Consider the following 22,067-nt stretch of genomic DNA (forward strand, 5'->3'; position numbering starts at 1 on the left):
GGTTACAAAAGGTGATGGACTAGTTAAATAAGTGGGAAAGAATTTGACAGATTGATTGCTGTGTGACAAAGTGTGAAATTTTCCCTTTGCCAGGGAACAGAGAAAAGCAGAATATTTTGCAAATGATGAGGAACTGGAAAGTATTGGTATTTAGAAGGACCCTGGGCGTTCATTTACACAGAACCAAGAAAGTTAATGTGCAGGTACATCAAGCAATTAGGAAAACAAAGGGTATGCTCGTATTTATTACAAAGGGTTGAGTATAAAGGCGGGATTCTCCCGTACCCGGCGGGGTGGGGGGTCTCGGCGGGACGGAGTGGCGTGAACCACTCCAGCGTCAGCCCGCCCCCAAAGGTGAGGAATCCTCCGCATCTTCAGGGGCTAGGCCGGCGCCGGAGTAGTTTGCACCCCACACCAGCCTGGGCCGAAGGGACTCCACCAGCCGGCGCGTGTCCGCGCATGCGCGGGAGTATCAGCGGCTGCTTCCCTCTTCCCAACCTTTTTTTTTTAAACAATAGTAATGCCTGTCAAATGTGTGATGAAAAGCTAGTTATAAATTTTACAAAATAAGTGGCGCAGGGCTTTGTTTCCAGCCTGTCCTAAAGAAAATGTGAATGCTAATTTTGTGCTGTCTTTGGACCCAATACGAGTAAGCTGGCCCAGCTTTCCAAAGTGTACCTTGGTACCAGAACTGCGCTAGCTCCTTGAAGCTGGTATAATATTTGGCTGACTTTCACACCAGCTGGATGTGACTTATTCCCATACTGATTCTGTTTGACGCCATCTAACATAATGAACACTTTCTGCTTCATTTCTACTTAATTAATAATAAGGTTGGACCTTTTCCAGATCTGTGTTGCTGTGGCTTGAGGACATTTTCAAGACATTAGAAATTAGATGTTTACATAAACATCAAGCTGGTCTTGACAATTCATGGGATTAGCTGAAGCTCGCTGAGATAGCTGTGAAATTTGATGACTCAGGGAGATAAATAAGATAAAAGCAGACAAGGATACATGCCATGGTGTTCTGTCTGGCAGTGGACAATCTCAATGTCCTGACTGGCCTGAGCTGAACTTCAAATGTTGCATCTTTTCCTGTCATTTATCTGAGTGGATATTTTTCATCAAAATGGTGACCATGTCTAATGTTGGAGTAGGAATGACTCTGGTCATTATGTCTAATGATATAAAAGATATTCTTTAGACTCTTGGTTGCGATTTTGCACAAATAGTGAAGAGATACATATGCAAATTAATTTTCAGTGTCACTACACAAATTGACCAAAGGAATATTTAACCGATTGTTTGATTATATGCCAAGTACTCAAACCAATGTTTAATCTTTGACGTTTGTATTTTTTTGGCACTTGGTTAAAATGTCACTGTACCTTTATTGGTGCTGTACGTGGCAACACTTCTTGATTAACATTTGTTAAATACTGAAAGATCTCTTCCTATTTGTATTGCTTGCATGGGGTTTGTTGAAGATTGTTGAGGCCGCTAGGTAATTTGATGACTCACTGGTGATAAATAAGATGAAAGCAGACAAAGATAAATGCCATGACGTTTGGACCAGCAACCCTCATGGTTTAAGCTACAGCATAGTCTTGCAGTGCAGGTTACATAGATTACATAGAATTTACAGTGCAGAAGGAGGCCATTCGGCCCATCGAGTCTGCACCGGCTCCTGGAAAGAGCACCCTACCCAAGGTTAACACCTCCACCCTATCCTCATAACCCAGTAACCCCACCCAACACTAAGGGCAATTTTGGACATTAAGGGCAATTTATCATGGCCAATCCACCTAACCTGCACATCTTTGGACTGTGGGAGGAAACCGGAGCACCCGGAGGAAACCCACGCACACACGGGGAGGATGTGCAGACTCCGCACAGACAGTGACCCAAGCCGGAATCGAACCTGGGACCCCGGAGCTGTGAAGCGATTGTGCTATCCACAATGCTACCGTGCTGCCTGCGCCGTAATACCTACCGTAATACCTGCGCCTGAGCTGAGAGCACAGCCTGCAGTTGAGTGGCTGAAGCCGCCGCCAATTAGTTAAGCGGAATGGAGGGCTGCGGGGGAGGTAGCGGAGGCTTTGGACAGCCATGAACCGCACTAAACACTGACCATTCAAATGGCGGCCAGCCCGCTCTGGCATGTGTGAAGAGGCCGGAGCCAGAGACTTAACCAAGAGTGGTCCTTAGGCCACAAGCGCTAATCCTCATGTATCTCTCTTTGATGCTGCAGGAGGGGAACAGCAGGATGATGGAGCCTGGTGATCTAGCTTTATGCCTCACGGTTTACAGGGAAGAGAAAAGTTTGCGATGGAGGAGCCAGGTTTGGCAAGTGGAGGAGCACCAACCTTAAGATGAAGGGGTGCCAGGCCTACTCTGGATGCAGCTGAAGGTCCACAGTGAGCCATTGTTCATAGGTGCATTGCAAGACCCAAGGCCTATAGATGGCACTTGCCATCCTGCAGCTGCTCGCAAATCAGTGTCACCAAAGACTGTCACTCACATATGCCATCTTCTGCTGAATTTGATGCCGCGGGGACCTGGAAGGCATCCAGGGCCAGTGACAGTGGAAGTGACCAAGGCGGTCAATTTTTATGCTACTGGCTCCTTCCAGGGTTCCACAGGATCATACAAGTGCATCGAGGGCGACTTTGCAAAGGCACAGAACATGGTGCATTTCAACCAGGATAAGGCAAGCCAGGAAGCAAAAGTGCTGGGATTTGCAGAGATTTCGGGTTTTCCGGGGTGCCATCAACTGCACTCTAGTGGTGCTTAGAACTCAGCAGCAGCTTAGAACAAGAAATTCTGTATTTGAACTGCAAGGACTTCCACTTGCTGAATGTTCATTTGGACTCCGACCATAACAAATGGATCACGCAGGTCTGTTAAGCGTCCACAGCTCCTATATCCTGTCTCAAATTCCTCACATCTTCCAGGGTCGGCTCCCTGGGGACAAGGGCTACCCTCAGAGGAGGTGGCTGATGACTCCTAAGCGGCGGCCTCAAACTGCAGCAGAGAGACAGTACAGCAGGCTGGAGAGCACAGTTAACATCTTGAAAATTAGGTTCTGATGCCTCGACAAATCTGGTTAAGCACTGCAGTATAGTCCCCAGAGGATGTCACGCATCGTCGTTGCTTGCTATGCACTACATAACCTGGCATTGCAACAATCGGAGGACCTGGTTGAGGAGGAGGTGGAAGAACTGCACTTCTCTTCCGATGAGGAGGATGCCTGAGGCAATGAGGGTCCTGGAAGACGAGGATACTGGCAATGAGGCCATCGCAGGGGCAAAACAAGGCAGGCATGCTCATGAGGCTGATGGCAGTGCGCATAAACCTCTGAGATCAGGCTGTTGTCATGGAGATGCAGCAAAGGCCTTAATGGTTGCAAGGTTTCACGAGGATGGTGACAACATGCAGTGAGGACACTCCATAGATCTTCACATTGTATCTGTGAGTGTCTGACACCCGTCAGGATGAGGGCAGCTCTCTTGCAATCTGTGAACATATCACGGAAATGCACCCAATCCTTTGGCAACCTTCATCGCCTTGAGGACTACACTGACTCTGAACACAGATGCTGGAGAGATGGGGCCGGACTTACCTCAAAGGTGCTGAGAGCACCGAGAAAATCACAGAACTCTGTTATGTCTGCGCACAACATTCTGGCAGCAATGACAAGCCACATCGAGGTGCCGGCATCATCACTAATGCGTCAAGTGACTGTGAATCCAGGCAATTACTTTGGCGTAGTTACACACCACATAGGGAAGAGGCTCTGGACTGAGACACTTGCTTTCATCGTGCGCAGGAACCAAGTTTCATGTCTGAAATTTGCAAACACTGCTCAGAAGTAAAGTTGCCATGTACATGGAGAGATTCTTGAGAGTTTATTCACAATCATAAACATTAGGTCCAAATCGTAGAATAGAATTGAATCATAGAACCCCTACAGCGCAGAAGGAGGTCATTCAGCCCATCGAGTCTGCACTGACCCTCTGAAAGACCAGCCCGCCTAGGCCCAATCTCCCACTCTATCTCTGTAACCCCACCAAGGGTAATTTAGCACGGCCAATCCACCCAACGTGCACAGCTTTGGACTGTGGAAGGAAACCGGAGCACCCGGAGGAAACTGGGAAATTGTGCATGGGGAAACACAGATAGTGCCCCAAGGTCGGAATCGAACCCGGGTCTCTGTTGCTGTGAGGCAGCAACACTAACCACTGTGCCACCGTGCAACCTGTTGTCACAAGTGACCATTCTGTGCAACTACATCTTCTTAACCTTCCTATCCCTTCCACTGCACCATGGTCCACTCCCCATGGGCTGAATGGCCTACTTCTGTTCCTACATCCACAGAGGAGAGGGAAGCAGCCTTCAAACTGTTATGCTCTGTCTGTGATGACCATTGTGGACGTCTTCTGGAGGGCCCAGAGCTGTAGGATCCTGGCTGCGGTTTGGCAGTGGCACCCTTCTCAGCCTGCAGAGCTGAAGCTGTGGTGCTCACATGAAGAGGGGAATTGATGGGCCAAGCACTCCCAGAGTCACCTATGAATGACCCTCCTCTATATGGGTGACTGAGGGCCTCTTGAAGGAAGGGCCAGCTGGAATGAGTTTGAGATGCCCCACCCTCCTCACAACAAAGCCACTGAGGGATGCCATCACATGCCTCAACGATGGAGTGCCCTATCCGCAATAGTGCCGGACAATTGTCTTCGTCCAAGGTCTCCATGGCGACTGCTGTCCGACTAATCTTGTGCATTAATATGATGGTGTGATCACCTTGGACTGAAAGCGGATGGGCTCCTCCATTGCCCTTTGCACTCTGAGGAGTGCAGTTGATATCCCTTCCTGATGTCCACATGATTGCCGCCACAGGTCCAGGAACATTGAGGACCCAGTCCGGAGGCGAGGCATCTGATTTAGACTCAGCAGTTCCCGGCCTCCAGCAATGCTCTGAGTTCCAGCGGCCTCAGATGTCCCAGCCTCTGCCTCCTGTGGAACAGATAATAATAATAATCTTTATTGTCACAACTAGGCTTACATTGCAATGAAGTTACTGTGAAAAGTGCCTTGTGTTGTGTGGTGTGTCCACCAGATTGTGATTCCGAGCCACCTCTATATCTTGCTGTGGTAGATGACATTAAGGCGGGTCTCAACAGAGTCCAAAAAGCATTTCAGGGAAATGTCACTGTGTCAGGGGGCTGCACTCTTCTTGACTTTCAGGGCGTTATCTTCACTGGAGCCAGTCCTGGGTTGGAAACATTGAGAACTCGGTGTATGGCTGCAGTTTAAATATGGTGCCCAGAGTAATGAAGCGGTGAGGTAATGGCATGGTGGGTGAATCAGAGGCTGCCCCGCAGCGAGTCTGCAAGTTTCCCCTGACTGTATAATTTATGAGGCTGGAAAACCCGCCACCATGACTGGTGGGGAAAGTGCTGATTTTCACACCCGCTACCCACCCTGGGGGAGGCATGGTAGTACAGTGGTTAGCACAGTTGCTTCATAGCTTCAGGGTCCCAGGTTCGATACCCGGCTTGGGTCACTGTCTGTGTGGAGACTGCACGTTCTCCCCGTGTGTGCATGGGTTTCCTCCGGGTGCTCCATTTTCCTCCCACAGTCCAAAGATGCATGGCTTAGGTGGATTGGCCATGCTAAATTGCCCTTAGTGACCAAAACATGTTAAGTGGTGGTTACTGGGTTTCAGGGATAGGGTAGATACGTGGGCTTCAGTAGGGTGCTCTTTGTAAGGGCCGGTACAGACTCGATGGGCCGAATGGCCTCCTTCTGCACTGTAAATTCTATGACTCTATGATACTCAGTGCACTTCAGGGATAGTTCTGCCCACTGTAGGTACAAAGCACTCAATAGCTGTGAAGATCAGGAGAAAGACAGGTAAGGACAGTCGGAATGCCGAGCAATAGCTGTAATAGTCAAAGATAACATAATTGCAGTAGGAAAAAGGGTTGTAGCTAGGAGTACCACAGGTACAGAATTCATATTGATCGAGTTACATGATAAGTAGGGATCCATCCTGGAATAGGGGTATACAATAGACCAGAAAATAATGTAAGGGAATTGGAGAAAGAAATACAGAATCAAATCAACAAAGTGAATATAGCAGGAATGCGATAATAATCATGGGAGATTCCAACTAGTCCCAGATAAACACTAATTTAAGGTGATTGGCAAAAGGACCAGAGAAACATAAAAAATAAACTTTTTCCAGAGAGTTGTTGGAATGTGGAACGCGCTGCCTGATGAAGGCCACGATTTTTCCATTTTGCTGTGCCAGGCTCTGATCTGGGTGTACCGGGAGTATCGCAGGAGAGGCCCAAATCGGGCTTTGTGTCAGGCATAAAACCGTGTTTGAGTCACCTGATCCACGGTATCCTGATAATCACATTTAAGTGAGCCATTAGAGAGTCCCTAACAGTTCCAAGGTGCCAGTGTGCCAGGGGGAGTGCCAGGGTACCATCTGGGACTCTCCAATGGTCTGGGAGACATGTGGACCAGTACTAAACAGCATCTGGCGAGGTTTCCCAGGCGTAGCCGTTGAGTCCGAGGCGCTGGGTTAATCCGGTGTCCGGGTATTTAAATGAGTCGAACGGCTCATTTAAAAATTCAGATCTGGGCGAGATTCAAATTGCACCGGGCGGAGCGAGTCAGGTGACTTGTGATCAGTCTGGCAGCCAGCACTGAGCCCAATGTTGGGCTAGTGAACGATTCACCCGTTGCGTCCAGATTCGTGCCGGGCAGCGCAGGGCCACCTAATCGCGCCCATAGTTACTTTTTGGGTGACTCACACCCAAGAATTTTATTTTAGATTTCCAACGTTCGCCTATGTTGATTTGTGTAAGGGTTATTCTGATTTAAGGAAGGTGGCGCTCTATAAGGATCAGTGCAGGGACAACTGTTATTCATAATTTAAATTAATGTTTTGAACTCAGGGACAAATCATAGCGTTTACAGTGCAGAAGGAGGCCATTCGGCCCATCGAGTCTGCACTGGCCCTTACGAAGAGCACCCTACTGAAGCCCATGTATCTACCCTATCCCCGTAACCCAGTAACCCCCACTTAACATGTTTTGGACACAAAGGGCAATTTAGCATGGCCAATCCACCTAACCCGCACATCTTTGGACTGTGGGAGGAAAAACCGGAGAAAACCCACGCAGACACCGGGAGAACGTGTAGACTCCACACAGACAGTGACCCAAGCCCGGAATCAAACCTGGGATCCTGGAGCTGTGAAGCAACTGTGCTAACCACTATGCTACCATGCTGCCCCAGTCAAGGTCAAATAAGGCAAGGTCAAATTTTGCAGATGGTACCAAACATGGAGATGTGGCGCAAACTGAAGAATCCAATGAAAGAAGACATGGGAACAGCTGCAGACTGAGTGGTTAAGTGAAAAATGTAGTTACATATGAGGTGAAGCTCTAGGGAGAAAAAATAGAGAAATCCCTGCATTTGAAAATGAGGAACTGAATAGGTTAGAAGGACAAAGAAATCTAGGGATACTGCTGAAAATCATTAAATGCAGCATTGTAGGTAAAATAAATTAAAATCATATTAAAACTCTGAAAATTATTTATGGGAATACAGAACTCAAAAGTAATAAAGTTATATTAAACTTGCAAAGGGCACTGATCAACCTCATTTAGTGTACAATGCACTGTTCTGGTCTCCATACTATAGTTAGGACTTCAGAGTACGTGAGAAAGGGCGAAGAAGATTTACACTTGCAACTGAGAGCAGAAGGAAACTCACGCAGACACCTGGAGAAAGTGCAAACTCACCCAGACAGTCATCCGAGGCTGGAATTGAACCCGGGTCACTGGAGCTGTGAGGCAGCTGTGTTAACAACGGAGCAACTGTGCCGACTGAATGCAGCATGGAACGGGCGGCACGGTAGCACAAGTGGCTTGCACTATGGCTTCACAGCTCCAGGGTCCCAGGTTCGATTCCCCGCTGGGTCACTGTCTGTGCGGAGTCGGCACGTTCTCCCCGTGTCTGCGTGGGTTTCCTCCAGGTGCTCCGGTTTCCTCCCACAGTCTAAAGACGTGCAGGTTGGATGGATGGCCATGATAAATTGCCCTTTGTGACCAAAAAGGTTAGGAGGGGTTATTGGGCTACGGGGATAGGGTGGAAAAGAAGGCTTAAGTGGGTCGGTGTAGACTCGATGGGCCGAATGGCCTCCTTCTGCACTGTATGTTCTATGTTCTTTGAATCAAAACTGCAGATAGTTTGTAGAATCTGTCAATCACAGACCACTGTTAGAAAGCTATGAATAGCTTGCAGTTAATGGTTCTGTGGGAACCAGATGCAAGTCGCAGCTATTGTTCTTCAAGGAATGGACACGTGAAGCTTCAAGGTAAGTGGTGCAGCTGTAATTCCTCTCACTGCCCCTGTCTGGACTGCTCTAAATCTTCCATATAGGGATCTATGTTCCGGGAACGGAAGGTATTTATGCAGGGGGTCTCTGGGGGGGGGTGTCCCCCTATTACAGGGGACCATAGTGAGTGTCCCCTATTAAACGGGTCCCTGTAGGTGCTCTCCCTATTACAGGGATCCCTGATGGGGGTTCCTTATTACAGGGGCCCTAGGTGAGGGCAAGGGGGGAATTGGTAGAGGAGGCATGGGCAGGCAGTGCATTGTTGGGGTGAGTGGTGGCTCACGGATGAGCTTGGATGTTCTGTATCAGTGTGACCCTGATGTGGTGACTTCACGCTGGGCCAAAGGGGAAACTCCCTGGGCCCACTGCAAGGTCCGCCATGCCAGGGCCATGCTGGTAGAGACCACAAGTGATTTGCGCCCATATGATTCCTGGCCGCGGGGACCGGAGAATCACGGAAGGCCGGAGCATAGGGTGTCGGGCCCACTAAATGGATGCAAATGGGTCATTAAGTCCCATTTGCATTTATTTACATGTTCCCGCTGGCGCACGGTGTGGACCTTGTTCCCGCCACCAGTGGGGGGGGGGGGGGGAGGAGGAGGAGGAGGAGCAGTCAGAGCATCCCGATCGGGTCATCCCCACCCGACATCGATCCTGATTTTGCCCTGACTCCCGATTTTCTATCCCACTTGGGAACGCTATCGTGGCAACCTGGGACGGAGAATCCCACCCACAATCTTTCCGAATTATTCTTTTAATTACGGTCTGAAATTGGGCTGTGTGAATATTAACCTAGCATGCTTGCTGCATTTCGATAAAATTCCTTTGTGTTACCTTATTAGAGATGTGAACCTATTGAAAACAGTTGAGAGGTTAGGTGCCAATGTACAGGGTTCCAGAATGGAACCTGTAGGATAAAGTTGTCTTTATCCTTGAAAAGAGTTTGAAAAGGTATCTTTCAAAACCTGTCAATCAAGTCCGATGTAGTTACAAATGGATTTCGCGATTTGCTTTCTCAATTATGATAATTATTTAGAATTTACAACACAGTTGGCACCCTGATGAGTTTTGGATACAAGTCTTTTCTTTGCATTCACCACCCATATTATGGTGCCTCCAATTACACCACTATATTATCAGCTACTTTGTTTTCATGTACCACAATTTGAAACCCAGAGCTAAGGGGGAATCATTAAAGTAAATTGAACCTATCAGCCTCTGTACTATTTATTCAGTGAACGATGCAGAAGACAGTACATAAGCTGATGCGTTTAATTAATGAGTCACTGCACAATTACAGTGCCTTTTGTATGCGATCCAGCTGGTCTGAATATGATAATAACCAACATAATTTAAATTGTGGGAAATGTATCATATTTATATAACAGTGCGGACTAGTTTATTAGCACCACTATGATAGTTGAAAGGCAGCAGCTTAGTGTTGCCGAGAGAGGATTGGTAATTATTTTCTCCAGTTCTGCGACAGTGGTTTGGAAAATAACAATGCATTATTATTATCATATTACTGTCACTGTTATGAATGTGAAAAATCTGCCCAAACTGTGAGGAAGACTAATTCCATTAATGATGAATTACCGCAGATTGTTGGCTAATTGGTGTCACTTGTGAAAACAGCATCTTGTCCTCTGATTTTCATGAATTTGCTTCATTTGCCCTTTAAACCTGGCCACAGACAGTTATGTTGAGTAATTAACGGTGTAAGTACCTCTTTAGCAGTGTGATGATTGTTCACGATGACCAATCAGCCTCTCACACGGGGAAAGAACAATTTAAACTGGAAAGTTTTACTCCTTCAGATAGTGAATTGTTTTGGGAGATTTTTAAAATGTCAAGTTTTAAATTTACATAATCATTTTCTTGCTCATCTCTTTCCATCTCTTTTTCTTTTGTTTCACTTTTTTCTTTCCATACTCGATTTGACATTGAATTCATCCACTCAAGTGCATCTTCCTCCTCCTCCTCCTCAGTCCTTTCTCTTTTCATCCCCAACCCTCTAGGGTTCAGGAGATACACCAATGCAAAAGCAAAATACTGCAGGCGCGAGGAATTTGAAATCTGCTGGAAACGCTCAACAGACAGCACCTGCGGTGGTGCAGTGGTTAGCACTGCACCTCACACAGCCAGGGACTGGGTTAGATCCCTGCCTTGGCTGACTGTTTGGAGTTTGCACGTTCTTCCCAAGTCTACGTGGGTTTCCTCCGGGTGACCATAAGACCATAAGACACAGGAGCAGAATTAGGCCTCCTCCCAATAAACCCTGATCCCTGGGTGCTCTGGTTTCCTCCCACGGTCCAAAGATGTGCAGTTAGGTGGATTGGCCATGCTAAACATTGTCCCTAGTGTCCAAAGGTGTGCAGATTAGGTGGGGTTACGGGGTTACAGGAGTAGGGCAGGGGAGCGGGCCTAGGTTGGGTGCTTTTTTTGGAGGGCCGGTACAGACTCGATGGGCTGAATGGCCTCGTTCTGCCCTGTAGGGATTCTATGGAGAGGAACACATAGTTAATAATGTCTTCATGTTCTGCTTACTTAATGTCATGATATGCAAACATACAGCTAATGAACACATAGAATAGGACACGACCAATGAGCAGTCAGGTCACTCAGGGGTGGTATCTCACTATGAAAGGGATGAGGCACTCACACCCCGCCTCTTTCCACAGACCAATATCTACAGAGTGAGACAGGGTGTATCCTCAGCATCACCCCGCAGCACATGGCTCAGAGCCAGGCTAGTTCAGTTAGACTGAGTTACTACATTTAGATTAGCCGAGAGCCGAACTCATTGAGAGCTGTGATAATAGTTCAATAAAACACATTGAACTCACTTCAAAGTCTGGAGTATCTTTTACTCAAAACTGCATCAAGTGGCAGCTTGTGTTATTCCAAATTACATAACACAATACTTACTATTTCTAGCACTTTGTTTTCAAGGAGACACTCTGTTGTTCGTACACCAGGGCCCCAGATTCCTGTTGCTCTTCCTGTGCACTTAATCAGCCTGCACTTCGAGCAATGTTATGGGCAAAACATTATTGGGCTGAAGGATGCAGGAACAAGTCTAATTAAAAGGGTAAATTCTGGGTATAGATTTCCTCCCTCTAGTGATATCTGGGCAGCACGTTGGCTGCACATAGTGGAGGAAAGTCAAATTCCTTTGTTTATTAATTTGTATCTTTCAAATAAATGCATTCAGAAAATTCAGCTGAGTACAGCTGCTGATGATATTGATGAACAAACGTTTAATATGTTCTTATGGCATTTTCTCCAGCTACTATTCTAAAACAAACAATTCAGGGCCCCAGTTAAAAGACTGCACAAAGGAAAGCCCAATGTGTCGATGGCATTAAACATTTATCCACTAACGTTTCTGCACTTACCCGGGAGAAATGATTTATTTTGCTCTTTTTTATCTCCTGCAGGAAGAGGACACTGGGATGAAGACAGTGTTGTCAGTTCACCAGACCCTTGTTCTGCCAGTGAGTCGGGGGACAGGTACCACAGTGAGAGGTACCAGAGCAGCCCGCATGAACCGAGTAAGATCGAGACTCTGATCAGAGCAACACAGCAAATGATCAAAGAAGAGGAGAGCAGGTTGCAAATGAGAAAAACTACCTCGGACCAATTGCAACCAATGAATGGTGTGGGCAAGCTCCATGCCGCGTGCTTTAACGTGAGCTACCAGCAACAACAAATGACCAGTGTTGTGTGCCGTGCTCCGCCAATTGCCAACACTTCTCGCTGTGACCACCTCCAACAAAGGGATGGGAAGATCATGAGCCCTCATGAGAATGAATACAATGGCAGCCCTGTATCACTCTCCAGAATAAGTAGCCCCAATTCCGACCGAATTTCAAAGACAAGTGTAGCCTTAAACAAGGACTGCCTAGCTTCAGACATGTCCCCTCATCAAACAGGGGGAAACTGTGCATCATCCCCGAACTATTACTCCACCAATCATCGACAGTACTTTGATAAACATGCATATGCACTGACTGGCTATGCTTTTGAGCACTTGTATGATACCGAAGCCATTAAAAACTACTCTTTGGGCTGCAATGGCACTCACATCGACGTAACCTCTCACTTCCGAATGCAACAGGACCCAACCCATGCACACAAGGGCACCACGGTTATTATTACTAACGGAAGCTGATGTTTCATTGTTATAGAAGTTATGGTGAAAGATAACAAGCAGAAAGAGCGCAGTAGCTTGGATTTAAGGAAACATTGAAGCTGCACTTGTATCCCCAGTGCCAGCTTGCACATATAGGCACTGAACTGGGTTGACCACTCTGCTGTGTTTGACAGTCGGTCCAGTGTATGCACTACACATTGATACACTGCAGAGTTTTTAAGGTGAATCAACATGGGCTGGGCGGGGTAGGAAAGCTTCCCTCTTTGCTGGTTGTAACAAAATCATAAATGTTTTTTGCCGAGCTGCTTACAATTTTGCTACACGCCAGCACAGAGTTTGTCCCCCTCCCTCCCCAACCCACCCGTCCATGGTATAATCCACATTAAGTGGTTAGTCAGTTACAACCGAGTTGAAGATAAACCAGGGTCTCGGCCTATTTTTTGTTTGTATTTCAGCACATTTAATGAACAGGTTTCATAATGAATTCTGGCAGCGGTATGAGAACAATTTAACAATTTAAAAATGTAAGAGCAATTTAACCTTCTAATGATGCATGGATTTAAGTGGAGTAATTCCTGACTTGGAAAAAAAAGTGTTGGTTGTGGTCAATGGTAGAAGGTGAATTATATTTAGCTGACTAGCCCAAAGGCACTACCACAGTAGACACCGATTATCAGTAAGTTAATTCACATCAGTCACTTCGAGCTGAACCTAGAAGGCTTATTGTATCAGCCACGTGTTGCTTAAAAGGACAGAGTTAACATGGAAGGGAAAAGATTTATGAAAGCTTTCATGTATCAAAGAGCAGTTCGAATACTGGCATCAAAGCCGGTGTTAGCAGTGAAGACTGATGGTCGCTTGCAGTCAACATTCACGCATTGGCTCCTTTTACTTTTCAGCTACACCAAAATGCTTATTTATAGGACAGAAAACTTCCTGTTTGCAATTGGAGAAACAAATGCAGTGAACCAGCTAATCAAATTGAGTCAAAGATGCATGTCACACAGCAGGTTTCTTTTATAAGGCATTTAACACGTTTTACAAGGCAGTGCTTTCTTCTGCTGGACTGCTGTTACAGCAAGCATGGTGGTCCGAGCAGTTAGTAAAGCTTCAGACCAGCATGCAAGGACGTATTACATAGACTTTTAAAAAGTTTCCCTGGTGGCGTTGTTGGTTGTGCTCAAGATATTGAAACACCTGCACCAATGAGTCCTATTCTTTTTTTTACCTAATACAAGTGCCCATCCAGAAGTACCTACTTCCCATAAGTATACAAGGCCAGCTAGGCACTTCTGAAACTGTTCGTCTTAAAGAGAATTTCTGCCCCATTAATGAGAAAGGAGTTTGCTCGCCAATCCAATCTTCTGTCAGATTTTCCGAACTGCACCTGGGGTTGTGTTCAGGAAATCCTGTTTGGAATATTTTAAAAATCACTTTGCCTTGTATGTGAGCAATCTTGTGGTGAATTTGCAAAACGCTTTCAGCGAGAGCAGACGGCCTGATTGACATGCCTGCCTGTTGGCTGGTAAGACACCTCATTAGCCTCTGTTTCTCCCGCTCAGTTTGACAGACAAGCAGCTAGGAATGGTCTGAAAAGGAACAAGTCAAATGGACCTCCACAAATGACGAAAGAATGCCTCGGGACAGTGTACTGATTCTTAGGGAAAGCGGCTTTCTAGCTAGGAAGCCATTTATGCTTAAATATCAGAGGAGTATTCTTGTGCATTTTTGATTTGTTTTAACAACAGACCTTAGCAGTGCTTTCTCGGCGCGTGACCAAAGCTCCTGTTGTGAAGCAAATTAGTTGGACCATCCCACCAATGTTCCATTGAACAGTCAAGAATATACTTGAGAGCAGTTAAACAAGGCCCTGTTGAATATCTTCATTTTTTTTTCTATGTTCCACTGATCAGCTACCTCCATGTCTTGGCAGGTGTTCTGCCTTTAAACTGTACAGTTTCTGGCTTGTTCCATCATTGTTTTAAAGATGAAACGATAAATAATCGAGTGCATGCCTTGAGATTGCAGCTATGGTCAAAGCCATGAAACCATGACTTATTGACTTGCCAATAATAGCGAAAAAAAAACCTGGAGCCCTGAACTGAAACTGGAACGAGATTTATGCGATTAAATCATAGCCCAACCGAGAGTTAATTTTCTCACGCAATTAATTTCTTTCTAGCTTCAGTAGCTAAACAAAGACATAGTTTATCAGCCCTATACCACGGCAGGTCACAATATGCTGCGCAAAGGATGACAAGAAATCACATGACAAGGAATCTGGACCATGTAAAAGCCGTTAAAGCACCAGTCATGGCATTTGATATTCTGAAAAGTATCGAATTTCTGTTTAGACAGGAGGCTGGGGTGCTTGAACCTGGATAGATGGGGGTCTGCCTTGCTTTCTCTGTCTTGATGTCCTGATTTAAAAAAAATCTGGTGGTATTCTATTGGAAATGTTACTGTTCTGATTAAATTCTGCCTGCACCCTCCACTTAACAATGTACAGTTGATGGTAGCCTTGTAGTACATGTTGATGTGAATACAATTTGTAAACTGGTGCCGAGTTCCTTTCGTGTATTCATATAGAAGACTATGATTTGTATAGTTAATCCCTAAGATCCTGTAAAGTGTTTCCTGTTAGATTTATTTATATTGTAAATAGTTCAAACATTTGAAGTACATGTGCATAAAATGTATTTATTATGTGAAGAAAGAATGTTTTGGGTTTTGAAATATAGTTACAATTAAACAGGTTTTTTGTTTCTACGAGTCTATTATGGATGATGTCAGCATTGTGGTTGATATATTAATGGGGATGGGCAGGAATGAACACGGTAGAGACTTTACAGTTTTCTGTGAAGGATGTAAACTTGCGAACTTTCTTGGGAGGGTAAATGCTGCGCTCATCATTATGAAGGATGTCAGTGTTGGGGAATGCAACACTATTTTCACTTTCATTAACTGGTTTTAAAACACTCGCAAGGTCAAGTACCACATGGTTCAGCTGTAGACTAATTGTCCTTTTTATTACACTCCAATGGAACGCATTGGTCTGAACTTCAGAGGAAAAATGTGCTGCACATTCCATGAACTAACCAGTCACCCACATGTCATGTAGGAGGAGCATTGCCAAATCAGTACCAAGTTATTTTAACCTAACCCACCGGTTGGGAAATTGATGGGATAAGATCTGTGCTGGCTTGACACCTAGCCTGGTTTTACTCTTTATGGGGAGTGCACTACCCACTCCCAGTGATTTTCCATCTAGTGAGTTAGGTTGAAATTACATATATGTGGCAGGAGTCTCGACCACCAGTTGCAGAGCTAGTTAGACTCCCATGTTGCGTCTTTTCAGGAAGATCGACCATTTTAAGTGCCTGGGAAGCAGTGGACCTTCCCAGGATCAAGGACCGCCGCGGGTGAAATTCCTGCCCAAGAGAGCTGCTGATCAGAGGCAGGCAGCTCTTTATTTCTCGCCAGCACCACTGGGATGGCAGTGGCTTCTGTGGTACTGCGTCCACCCAAAGTCCAGGATTGTTGAGGGACCCTGGCCACAGGTGATGGCAAGAGGAGGAATTGTGGTGAGAGGGGTTTGGGAGCAAAAAGGTAGGGAGTAGCTCTCAGCAGGTCCTCCCTTCCTGATGCCTGGTCCCTTGATCAGACACTGATCTAGGTTTGCTTTTTAGGCTTCCTGCATGGCGAGTCCCCTGCTTGCTACTGGGTAAATACCAGTGGCTGGGATGAGGACCTTAAAGCATTCATTAATTGCCCAAATAACAGTGTCAATTGGCAGCAGGGTAGGAAGGTATTCCCAGCACTGACCTATTGGGGCAGAGGCCAGAAGGCAGCGGTACCCCCATTTGCTACTCTCCCAACCTATTAAATACCAGCAAACTCAACATGCGGGAGGGCTTTAAATTCTGTCCACTCGGCTAGAAGCTGTAGTGAGGTGGCATAATGGCCTTTTCATAGAATCATAGAATCTACAGTGCAGAAGGAGACCATTCGGCCCATCGAGAGTGCACCGGCCCTTGGAAGGAGCACCCCACTCAAGCACACACCTCCTCCATCCCATCCCCTGAAACCATTAACCCTAATTAAGCTTTTTTGGACACCAAAGGCAATTTAGCATAGCTAATTCATCTAACCCGCACATCTTTGGATTGTGGGAGGAAACCAGAGCACCCGGAGGAACCCCACGCAGACACGGGGAGAACGTGCAGACTCCGCACAGACAGTGGCTCAAGCTGGGGATCGAACCTGGGACCCTGGAGCTGTGAAGCACCTGTGCTAACCACTATGCTACTGTGCTGCCCAGCCATACTGCTTTCACAGTAACTTCATTACATGTAAGCCTACTTGTGACAATAAAGATTATTATACTGTTATCCAGAGAGAGGAAAAAATAAGGCAATGTCACTGTCATAGATGGAGACTCTGCACTCTCTCTGCTTTGTATGTGAACAGGGAATGTGATCACCCTCTGGAAGCCCCTATTCATGTTCGCCTTCATAGGTTGACAGACCGAGAATATGCTGATCCCCAGAGCCACAATGGCAACAGTCTGACTTCCCAGCAACCAATGCGGCCGAGCAATCCAACAGATTGTTAAAAGGATTTTTAAAAGACATTTGGCAAAGTCGCACTAATTACACTGATAGAGATGGTTAAAGGGGTGGGACAGAGGCACGGTGGTTAGCATTGCTGCCTCACTACGCCAGGGACCCGGGTTCAATTCCGGCCTTGGGTGACTGTTCTACACGTGTCTGCATGGGTTTCCTCCGGGTGCTCCCATTTCCTCCCACAGTCCAAGGGTGTGCAGCTTAGCTGGATTGGCCACGCTAAATTGCCCTCAGTGTCCAAAATACTGTAAATTCTATGATTCTATGAAAGGATTGGTGGGGTATAGGGCTGGGGAGTGGACTGGGTGGGTGCTCTTTTGGAGTGTCGACGCAGACTCGATGGGCCAAATGGCCTCCTTTTGTCGGGATTCTCTGTCCCTATGATTTTATGATAAAGCTGAAGGAATTGACAAATTGTGCAAATAGATTGAGAATTTGTTGAGCAACGAGAAGACAAGGATTGGTATAAAAAACAGAAATGCTTGATTGAAAGAATAACAGAGGTCAGTCCTTGTATGTTTGCACAATATTCATCAATTATATGGAACTAATTCTTCCTTTAGAGAAGGTAAGCTGCCATCCTTACCTGGGGTCTGGCTGACATGTGACTGTAGACACAAAGTAAGTGGTTGACTGCCAACTGCCCTCTGAAATGGTCCAGCAAGCCACACAGTTTAAGGGTAATTAGTAATGGGCAACAAATGTTGGCTTTCTCAGCGACACCCACATCCCATGAAAGGATTCAAAAAAAGGTGTCTGCAATAATAATAACACCAAATGTATGAGCAGCAAACCAACTTGCATTTATGCCTTTGATGTCGCAAAATGTTCCATGGTGCTTCACAAGAGCATAATTGATCAAAATGTGTCAAAGAGAGAGGCATCAGGACAGATGGGCAAGAGCAAAGAGGTCAGTTTTGAGAAACATCTTGAAGTAAGAGCAAGAGTTAGAAAATCTGGGCAGATAAAAATAATTTCAGCGAGTTAGGTTGGAAGCTAAAGAGCAGGACGGGCAGAGTAGTGATCTCAGGATTGCTACCGGTGCCACGTGCTAGTGAGCCAAGGAACAGAGTGCGAGTGCAGCTGAACACGTGGCTGGTGCAGGAGGGGAGGCTTCAGATATGTAGATCATTGGGATGCCTTTTGGGGAAAGTGAGACCTGTATATGAGGGATGGGTTGTACCTAAACAGGAAGGGCACCAATATCCTGGGCGGGAGGTTTGCTAAAGCTCTTTGGGAGGATTTAAACAAGTTTGGCAGGGGGATGGGAACCAGAGCTATGGATCAGAGGATAGGGTAGCTGTTGAACGGGCAGAAATAGTATGCTGTGAGTCTGTAAGGAAGGATAGACAGTTGATAGGGCAAAGTTGCACTCAGTGTGATGGGTAAATGCATCTGTTTCAATGCAAGGAGTATCAGGAATAAGGGAGATGAACTTAGAGCATGGATCAGTACTTGGAACTACAATGTTCTGACCATGGATTTCACAGGGACAGGAATGGTTGTTAGATGTTTCGGGGTTTAGATGTTTTAAGAAGAATAGGGAGGGAGGTAAAAGAGGAGAGGGAGTGGCACTGTTAATTAGAGTGTGCATCATAGCTGCAGAAAAGGAGGTAGTCAAGGAGGGGTTGTCTACTGAGTTAGCATGGGTAGAAGTCAGAAACAAGAAAGGCGCAATCACTTTATTGGGAGTTTTCTATAGACCCCACAATAGCAGCAGACATATGGAGGAAGGGATTGGCGGGAGATCTTGGAAAGGTCCAGAAGTAACAGAGTTGTTGTCAAGGGTGACTTCAACTTCCCTAATATTGACTGGAACCTCCTTAGTGCAAATGATTTAGATGGGGCAGATTTTGTCAGGTGTGTCCAGGAAGGATTTCTGACTCAATATTGTAGCCACCTCAGATGGCCACCTGCAAAGGGCCATGGGAATTATGGCAAACTCAGGACTCAGACACACTCAGAGCTTGTGTGTGTATTTGTAACCCAGATAGCTAGATGCAATCGAAATCCCCGTTCGTTTTCATTCTAATGGCCCATTTTCCCAGAACAAAAGAACTGTACTCAGGTAACCGATACAGATACAGACTAAGCGGCACCACTCCCTGTACTCATAGAGCCCAAACAGCCAAGGTCAAAGACCGCTAAGGACACGCCCAGCCATCAAGGCACCAGCCCCATTATTGGCCAAAATCTAAGGCAGTGATCGAAGCATGTTGAATTATTGGGTCCAAGTTAAGGACCGCCCCAAAAAGAGTGAAATCCCAGAGGGATAAGAAGAGACACAGCCATGTGCTCGGTCTCTCTTGGATCCGGCCTATGCCAACCCAAGTGCAGCATAATGACCAGACAGACAAGTTCAAGACCAACAATCGCTACCAGATGGATGAGCCCAGCAGAAACAGCCACTTCTTCCACCCAGCCACGCAAGATCCAAACAAAGGCCTTGTCCATCTGCATAAAGCCGGTTGCCCTGAAGTTAAGTACAGGTTATTGTAGTTGTTAGGTGTAGTTTTAACTTGTCGTGTTTTGTGTTGCATGTCGAAGTAATCCTGGTGTGTAAATAAACGATCTTTGAACTTGAACTGACTAACTGGTGTGTAGTCCTTTGATCGATATCTGGTAAAGCCTTGTGGTGGTATCATTTGATATCATTTGATACCTGGCGACTCTAAAGAGCAACAATATGTAGATATGCCGACTGGGGGTGGTGGCCATATTGGATTTGGTGCTTGGCATCGAACCATATTGGATTTGGTGCTTGGCATCGAACCAGGCCAGGTGTTAGATGTCTCGGTGGGAGAGCATTTCGGTGACAGTGACCACAACTTCTTGACCTTTACTGTAGTCATGGAGAGGGATAGGAACAGACAGTATGGGAAGGTATTTAATTGGGGGAGGGGAAATTATACTGCTATTAGACAGCAGCTGAGGAGCATAAATTGGGAACAGATGTTCTCAGGGAAATGCTCTACAGTAATGTGGGGGTTATTTAAGGAGCACTTTCTGCGAGTGCTGGATAGTTTTGTCTGACTGAGACTAGGAAGGTGAAGGAGCCTGGGATGACAACAGAAGTGGAGCTTCTAGTCAAGAGGGAGAAGGAAGCTTACATAAGGTTGAGGAAGCACGGTTCTGGCACGGCTTTAGAGGGTTACAAGGTAGCTGTGAAGGAACTCAAAAATGGACTTAGGAGAGCCAGAAAGGGGCATGAAAAAGCCCTGGCGGGGAGCATTAGGGACTCCATTTAAGTTGGTATGGGTGCAGCGGACAAGATAGTGTTCGGGGCTTCGGCACACATATATATCACAGTAAACATTTCTGTACACTAACATTCCGACCTGCCTCAGTAATTTGCCTGCAGGATGTGAAGGATGAATTGGACTGGGAGCAGAGGGTGTGCCGTGGGGTGGGGGGCTGCTGGTTGGTGGGGGTACGTGGACGTTGGATGTGGGCACAGGCCAGGACCCTGATGGTATCCACTGCACACCACCCCGGTCCCCAGCCCTGCCCCTTCTCACTCCCCTCGCCCCCACACCCAGAAGCCCAACCCCACCTCTGCCACCCCAAGCGTTCAATGGGACTGCGCCGTGGAATGGCCAGTTCGAATGCAGGAATCATCCAGGTGGACGGTGTACTGTGCTACCAAGGGCAGGAGTCAGATTCCAATGATGTGGAGCATCAGAGCTCATTGCTGAGCGGGTCATCATCATCCTCCATCCCGTGGACCAGAGTCGCTGATACTGCCAACCCAGGGCCAGCACCATGTAGTGAGGAAGGAATGGAGCATGGATGGGGATGTAGGTGTGGGGGAGTGGTGCGTACCGGGACGGTGGACAGGTGCAGTGATGTTGGGAGGATAGTGTGCAGGGAAGGAGGACAGGGGAATGGGTGTTTAGAGGGGGGAGGGGTAGGAGGAGTAGGAGGGGATGGCAGTGTTGCCGGTGGCCAGTCGTCCTCGTCGGTAAATCTGGAGGCGATTAGATTGCTCCGTGCGCGGTCTCTTGTAGCTGCCTTGGTCCCATGCCCTGCCCATCTTGGCCCTCCTCTGCCTTCTCCTCATCGGACATGGCCTGGCATTCGTCCTCCTCCTTCAGAATGTTGCCCTTCTGCTCAAAAACAAAGAAGAACAAAGAAAAGTACAGCACAGGAACAGGCCCTTCGGCCCTCCAAGCCTGTGCCGACCATGCTGCCCGTCTAAACTAAAATCTTCCGGGGTCCGTATCCCTCTATTCCCATCCTATTCATGTATTTGTCAAGATGTCCCTATGGTGATATGCATCACTGTAAATACACAAGGGGTTAATGCAAATACACGTAGACTAGATAAACACTAGAGGGAGCACCAGAGACATTATGACATACAGACATTCAACCAATAGGCCAGTAAGATAGGACACGACCAATGGGCAGTCAAGACACACACAGAGGTGACACTACCACAAGGGGCTACCCATATAAAAGGACACAGCACATATGATCTTTCTCTTTTTCTCTTTCCAGTGGAGACACTTAGTGAGTACACAGGGTTGATTTGAAACACATCACACCCACCATGTGGATTGTAGCAGACTGGTTCGATCATCTGAGTAGCTATAGCAGGATTAACAGGAGAGTCGAATCCAAGTAGGAGAATCGTTAATAATAGTTTAATAAATGCGTTAAAGCTATCTCCAAGTCTGAACCTTCCTTTGTCAGAGTGCACATCAAGGAAGCAGTTTATGCTACGTCAAGAGCATAACAAAACATGGTACCAGTGAGTGACTGTTAAATCCATACAGTTACACCTCAGCAAATTCGTGACAACCAGCAAAAGCACCCAGACAAGATGTTCGAGATTCCGGTTCCACAGCGACTTAGGTGCCACGGCA

At 46.6% G+C, this 22,067-nt stretch overlaps 1 protein-coding gene across 2 annotated transcripts in view; it reads left to right on the forward strand.

Annotated features, from left to right (window-relative positions):
* The window catches only part of sim1a (SIM bHLH transcription factor 1a), a 101,004-nt gene extending 85,628 nt beyond the window's left edge, over positions 1 to 15,376 (forward strand). For both annotated transcript variants that reach the window (XM_038799276.1, XM_038799277.1), the window contains one exon: positions 11,859 to 15,376. In XM_038799276.1, the coding sequence (XP_038655204.1) occupies positions 11,859 to 12,592 (734 nt within the window). In that variant the 3' untranslated portion in view covers positions 12,593 to 15,376. The remainder of the gene's footprint in view (positions 1 to 11,858) is intronic.
* Positions 15,377 to 22,067: the final 6,691 nt, after the last annotated feature.

This window comes from Scyliorhinus canicula, chromosome 6, assembly GCF_902713615.1.
Source record: "Scyliorhinus canicula chromosome 6, sScyCan1.1, whole genome shotgun sequence".
Lineage (NCBI taxonomy): Eukaryota > Metazoa > Chordata > Chondrichthyes > Carcharhiniformes > Scyliorhinidae > Scyliorhinus > Scyliorhinus canicula.